The sequence below is a fragment of the Loa loa genome (genome assembly GCF_000183805.2).
Source record: "Loa loa unplaced genomic scaffold supercont3.389, whole genome shotgun sequence".
Classification (NCBI taxonomy): Eukaryota; Metazoa; Nematoda; class Chromadorea; order Rhabditida; family Onchocercidae; genus Loa; species Loa loa.
The window spans coordinates 5,854-12,282 of record NW_018108569.1 but is presented as its reverse complement, the minus strand read 5'-3'; the positions used below and the strand labels follow the sequence as shown (position 1 = coordinate 12,282).

At 33.3% G+C, this 6,429-nt stretch overlaps 4 protein-coding genes across 4 annotated transcripts in view; 3 read left to right on the top strand and 1 right to left on the bottom strand.

Moving 5' to 3' along the window:
• Positions 1-936, top strand: part of LOAG_06133 (ubiquitin-protein ligase UBE3B) — a 6,141-nt gene extending 5,205 nt beyond the window's left edge. The window contains exons 16-17 of the mRNA XM_020447070.1: positions 313-405; positions 517-936. Of these exons, the coding sequence (XP_020302658.1) occupies positions 313-405; positions 517-708 (285 nt within the window). The 3' untranslated portion in view covers positions 709-936. The remainder of the gene's footprint in view (positions 1-312; positions 406-516) is intronic.
• A 944-nt stretch (positions 937-1,880) lies between these two features.
• LOAG_11601 (hypothetical protein) lies at positions 1,881-2,735 on the top strand. Its single transcript, XM_003147119.2, has 3 exons — positions 1,881-2,007; positions 2,271-2,444; positions 2,618-2,735. Exons 1-3 carry the CDS (start codon positions 1,907-1,909, stop codon positions 2,691-2,693), a joined length of 351 nt encoding a protein of 116 aa, XP_003147167.1. The 5' UTR covers positions 1,881-1,906; the 3' UTR covers positions 2,694-2,735.
• Positions 2,736-5,392: 2,657 nt separating this feature from the next.
• LOAG_11600 (hypothetical protein) lies at positions 5,393-5,563 on the bottom strand (the record flags this gene model as incomplete). The annotated part of the gene is made up of 1 exon (XM_003147118.1): positions 5,393-5,563. A coding segment is annotated over one exon (171 nt), but the record flags the coding sequence as incomplete, so codon positions are not given.
• A 179-nt stretch (positions 5,564-5,742) lies between these two features.
• On the top strand, positions 5,743-6,336 carry LOAG_11599 (hypothetical protein; the record flags this gene model as incomplete). The annotated part of the gene is made up of 2 exons (XM_003147117.1): positions 5,743-5,923; positions 6,209-6,336. The coding sequence occupies 2 exons, from the start codon at positions 5,743-5,745 to the stop codon at positions 6,334-6,336; spliced, it is 309 nt and encodes a 102-aa protein (XP_003147165.1).
• Between the last annotated feature and the right edge of the window lie 93 nt (positions 6,337-6,429).

Here is a 6,429-nt window from a genome sequence, read left to right as displayed (position 1 = left end):
TATATATATATATATATATATATATATATATATATATATATATATATATATATATATATATATAAATTTTGAAAAAGAAAACTTATACACTTTTACTTTTAAAACTTATACAACTTTTAAAACTTATACAAGCAAGCTTCGTGTAGTTTATTACTTACTTGAAGTATTTCCCTTTGTAGAATTTTTATGTCTTATGAATTGAATCGTACCAATATAATTAGGTGGACTAGGAGGAATTGAGAAGCACTAACTTATAATACTTCAAATCGATGAATATTTTATCACGTATGGTTTTTAAATTAATTATTAAAGTTCGTAACGAGCTGTTCTCGTGCACCGCTTTTGGGATTTGCGTATCTTGAGCCTCCTTTTTCGATTCGTTGTGTTGAAGTTTCTGATGACCAGGTAAATACTTTGCTTCCTGTTAATAACTACGATTTAATGGGAATGTCTAACTTTTGAATTGAATTAATCTTGTTTGATTCATTTTTTTAAACCTTATATATGGTTTTTTAGGACCAAGGCGACACTTTAGCTAGTGTTGTACGTGGCTTTTTGGCTATTAAGCGACGTCAATCACCTTCGCGGCTTCCCACTGCTTCCACTTGTTTTAACCTTTTGAAATTGCCAAATTATGGCAAAAAGTCAGTTCTGTTGCAGAAATTGAGATATGCTGTGCACTCAGAAACTGGCTTTGAACTTAGTTAAAACTGACTTTGGACTTAGTTAATTCGGATAACTTTATTTTGGCTTTCTAATTTTCATTGTTTCTGATAATTGTTCTAGTTTTCATTAGTTCTTTTTTTTACTGCTTGATTCTTTGCGGATTCATCTTCAGTAATAATTTGGAGTAATATACGTCAGCGCGGCATTACTTATTTTTTACTGGGATGTGAATCGATATAAGGTAACGATCACTGCCTTGTTACTTCCTCCTGATGAAAGGTTTTACAGATTTTTGTTTTAAAATTTAATTTGTTCAATGATTTGTGCTTCAAATGTAAATATTTTTGTGATTTAGTGGGATGTTATTACTTTTCACGCATTATATACACCTGTTCAATAATGATATCAATTTTCAAAATATTGATCGGAGGCTATAAATTCGTTCTTTATCATTGTTTTATGATATGAAAATGTAAATAACTCAGTAGGTTTTTTTGAACATGTTGAATTGATTTTATATTTTGCTATCGCATTCCAGTTTGCTGTTTCTCTCAAAACTTAAGTAACTTTTTAGAATTTAAATATTTTATGATTATTCTTCTGTCCTGTTGTTGTAAGCAGATATTTCATATGTGACACACTAAAGTTAATGGGAAGAATAGAAGCTACCTATGTCACCTTAGGTAGTCACCAAGTTCGCGTATTTGGTACATTATTTGTGCACATTCTATATAATTTTTGTCCTATGTATTGTACATATGATAGAACAGCATATTTCCCTTTGTATTATAGTTTTTCGATATTGCTTCCTCTTCTCTTCTGAAATCGAGTGTGATAATAATTTGATAATATTTAGAGATGCAAGTACATCTTGAGTGAAAAATTTTCTTGATCTACTGGATATATTTATTTTGTACAAACGCAATAAATACTGCGTACGACTACTTCCTTTTTGCATAGTATTTCTGAATTGTTGCTGTCGCCAAACTTTATATATTCTTTAGTTTAACTTAAGCAAAAAAAAAGTCCGTACCACAAAATGAGCAACACAATTGATCGATTACGTTTCCATAAAGTAACATTAGATGTAACCATTCCAGGTTGTTTTTTTATTCCAGTAGTTTTGCTAAAATCACTGGCTTCTTTTTTCCTTCTTCCCTAATGTATGATCTGGGAAGAAATGAACCTTCGAAAATGTTCGAATAAAAAGTGCTGTTGAAGGTTCGCATCAAAAGTACCAATGGAATTGGAGAAACCAATGAGCGCGAATGACCGGAAGGATGTTTGTGGTGATAATGATGTGGAAGTGATCCGACGCGTTTTAGATGAAATGATAGGGAGGTGCTTCTTGTGCTCATGCTCACCTTTATCGAAAATATTTTAAAAATACTTTTAAAGCTTCCCATCCAGCAGTGATTACGCATAGTGCTTATCGTAACTTTTTGCTACAGTCTCTTGCTTGGTGATATTTCTAGTTTCTCTCCCTCTTTCCGAGAAAAGTTGAAATTTTCAATTTTCAAACCTTTCTGGATTTTTTTTTATCCTCAGGATTTCTGAAATACTGTTATTATTCTCAGGATTTCTGAAATACTTATACTTTTCAGCCGTTTGAAAGTAGTCTACCAGCATGAACTTGTTTGCATTTCTGATTCTGAGTGCTGGAAGGAAACGGGGATAAGATTATTAAATGGCAGCACATCTCGCATTTTTGATGGTGAAATCAATGAATTGAAAGAAGGTCCACCGAAAAAGCGAAGAAAAGATGCATCTGATACCAAGTTAGTCATCGTTCTGTGTTTTTTGATTTTAGAAACTTGAATCAACCAATCTTTTGCATTTTATTAGACAATGATTTTAGCTGAGTGATTGCGTAGAGATTAGTATGCAATGATTTTAACTAGAAAGAGCGTGACTAATACTTTGTATCTTTAATGTGTCTGATTGTTTGTAGCTCTGACTGGAATGATGAACGTGCAAAAATACGGTCCGCTGCTGTTGATGCTGATTTTATTCAAAAATTCAGTTAACTTATTAAATATCCATAGTTCTTTATCTTCCATTCTTGTCGCTTACTAATGGATGGAAAAGATTTAGTTTAAATAGACACGTTCCAATAATGTTTTATGCTGAAAAATTGTCTACTACAATAGTTACGTTGTATATTTAATAGAACCATAAGCAGAAAAAAATATTTCGTTTATAAACCTGTTCAAATATATTGTATATAATTCTTCGGATTCAACAGTTTGACAGCTTTACAAACAACTCACCCTTTCCAATATGTAGTACAGTTATACGAACAGTTTTTTCTTTTGCATGCGAATGTTGTCTTTTAACGAATTTACAATCAAAATTCGAAATTTGGAAGTCGTTTGTCTTATTTGAAGATTTGTAAATATGTTTGATTAAAATATATTCGAAATCAAAGATGTTTGCATGAATGTCTGGTAGTGGTTTGTCTCACACTGAGGTATTCATATATTTTGTTTTGTTCGTTGATCGGATTTGAAAAGATTTTTTTTTTTGTTGAAATCGTATTTTTTTCATAATCTTCAATAATTTCTTCCGCATTATGGAATCATTTGAAACGCTCTTAATGTTCAAATAGTTGGGATATCAGTTGCTTAATGAAATCCAAGAGACTTGGGGAAAGTTTTTTGGTATAACTTTTGAAACTCATAATACTTCATTCGAATTTGGAATGATCTTGCATGTATGGAAATCAGTAGTTTTTGATTAATTGTTTAATTGTTAGTTGTGAGTTTTTTTATAGCCGATTGTAAATTGTACATAGGCAAAAATGCTCTCCTCAATATATGTAAAAAGTATACGTATTCATTCAGAAACTTAGTGTAAAGGTCGACTTATTCAGGGATTTATTTCTTAAGTTATTTCAACTTTTGTCGCCCTTTTATTGTGTAAATAAATATTAAATATGGTTCTGTAGAATACATCTACATATTTTGAATGAAGGGCAAAGATGATCAAATGGAAGATGAATGCCAGAAGGGATTTCAGGATTTAATATCACAGATCCTCGATATGTAGAATGAAATCTCTTCTCATCTCAAGTGCTGTACGGGAACATCATCTGCTCAGATTCTATGATTGTTGTTTTCTTATCGTGACAGATTCTACCTCTTTGGTTTAGTGAGAGTTGATTCTGTCTCTTTGGTTCTGTTTGAAACTCAAGAATTACAATATCAATGAGACGAATTCAATAACAATATCACAAGAAAAAAGATCAGTGAAACCCAATATTCCAATCAACAGACCCAATTCAAATACATTTCTAATGTGGTTTGATGCTCAGGATCAACTGTTTCCACAAGTGGAGAGGCTCCGCTACGGTTTAGACATATGAAAATTAACGCCTTTTGTTTTTTTTTTTTTTTTTTTTTAGTTTGCACACATTGGTATGGGGCTGTTTGTCAACGCACATGTAAAACAATGAGCACATGCTTGCTTAAATTCTGCTGTAATAACACATACAACACGACGATATCGATTTTCAACAAAGATTGCTGATCCTCCGTTTCCACTCGCAATTTCAGCGACACCTCTCGCTGGAGAGAAGATATTGAGTCTGGGCTTTCAGAGCCGACGACCTCTAAATAGTACAAGTGTTCCACAGTCTGAGTTAAGCGGGATGACATTCGATATTCTTACGACATCAGACCGACAATGTTCCGTCTTTTCCTTCGTTGTTTTTCCACTAGATCCATCTTCCATGAACTTCTGTGGGAGTTTCCTTTCAACGGTACTAATTCCCCACTGACTGGCTTACATTATATACGACTACATGAGTTTTTATGCATTCTTCTGTCGCATTCTATTTCTTAATTCATTCCAATACTCTTCTTGGTATATCTTCCACAAATGCTGTAACTTTCTCCGGATATTCCGGTACCAGCTAATTAATTCTTGCCATAGAGAGCGGTCTTCCATCATATTTGAAGTTTTCGATCTGTCATTTCCATGTAAATTGTTCTCATATTCGGTAAAAACCGAAATATTTTTAGTATAAAAATAACGTCGACATTATAAAGATGTAGCTCAACTCGTGTTGCAAGATGTTCTAAATCAATTCATGTTGATAATCAAGTTCATGTGCGATGTCGCCATAATGTAAAGGATCTCAGGATTGTGTTAGCATATTGCAAAGAACCTCAGATCAGCGCGGGGTCATTTGGTTCTAACTTCTTGGACTATTGTAAACATAATCCCACTATATAAGGAACTGGATCGTTATTCATTAATCATGGTTCTTGTTCGTTGTTCAACTGTCAGTATGCAGCAATATTCATCATTGTTGTTGTTCACCTAATAAACTATGCTACAAGATTCGTTAAATTCGGCTAAAACTCCAATCAAATTCCAACAAACTGGTTCTGCAAAAAAAAGAAAAAACAGCCTAGCAATCTCTTCACTGCCTACCTACAAAAAGCCTAGCTACAAAAACAGCCTAGCAATCTACTTCACTCTTGATACTCGCCAATGACTGTTTTATAACGAAGCGAAAGAATAATTCTCCGTCAACCAATGAAACTTTTATCAAAAATATCCATCTGTTCCAAGCGACACATCAAGCACCTCATCGTCATCACAACTCAAGCAAGAACTTTCGTAACAAATTAAAATTCAGGCACGAACTCTCACAAGCTGTTTGTTGACTGAATTTCGAAGTTTTCTTTATTATTAATTTTCAGAGGATATAGCATATCTATTAGTCTGTCGAGAAATTTCCATGTAGCATTTCAATCATGGCATTTCGCACATCCTCATTTCCTTCTCTTTTAATTTCTTTTATTTTTGCTAATTTCCACAAGCCTCGAGATATTTCCAGTTCATTAATTAAGACTATTTCGTTCTTATATGAAGTTCTTGTTTCTACCTTCTAAAGGGAAGGAAGTTCCCCTTGGGTACGTTGTGATATAAGACGTCATTCAGACTTTCCATTCTTTTAAATTAACATCGCTGTTTTGTATATATTCGCCATTTACATAATTTGTTTGTCAAGATGTTGTAAATCAACTTATATTGTGAAGATTCTTTGGTCAATGTCGGTATATTGTAATGAATGTCAGGTCACTCAGGGGTCAAATGGTTCCAACTTCTCCGATAGCCACAAAAAAATCCCACTATATAAGGAAATATAAACCCTGCATACAGCAGAGTAATATCCTTCCCTTTTATTCTCCAGATTGGTGTCTTTGGAACTTATCTTGTGGTGACGTTTTGGAGCCTGGCTTCACGCGTTAATTTGTATTTTGTAATACTTAATGACTATGCGACGTTAATTCTTGTCGATTTCGGTTTAATTACCCAAATTCTGTTGTTCAAGTGTGAGAAGCAAAGAAAACTAAAGAAATCGACAAGAAACAGAAACCAATCTTTGAAGTCCTCGTTTTTTTTTCTTTTTTTGGGACTTTTAGAAGTTATATAATATGGGTGGCCTAAAATATTCCCGAAATCTGCATTACCAAGACTAGCATTTTTAACACAGACGTATTCGTTGAACGTTTCTTTCTTTGTCTTTCAGGCGAAGGTGAACCGGATTCAGGCGTTAATCTCCAACCAGTGCGGAGTGCTTCGTCTGATCTGGATCCTACTAATTTCTTTGAAAGCGTGAGTGCATTAGTAGTTTTAAATCCCTTTAAATCATTTTGAGCTTTAAGATGTCCAACTGTCTGGTAACTGAGTGTAGTAATTTTCTTTGAAATAAAAAAAAAAACAATTTTGTTTATATGCAAATTGCAGTTT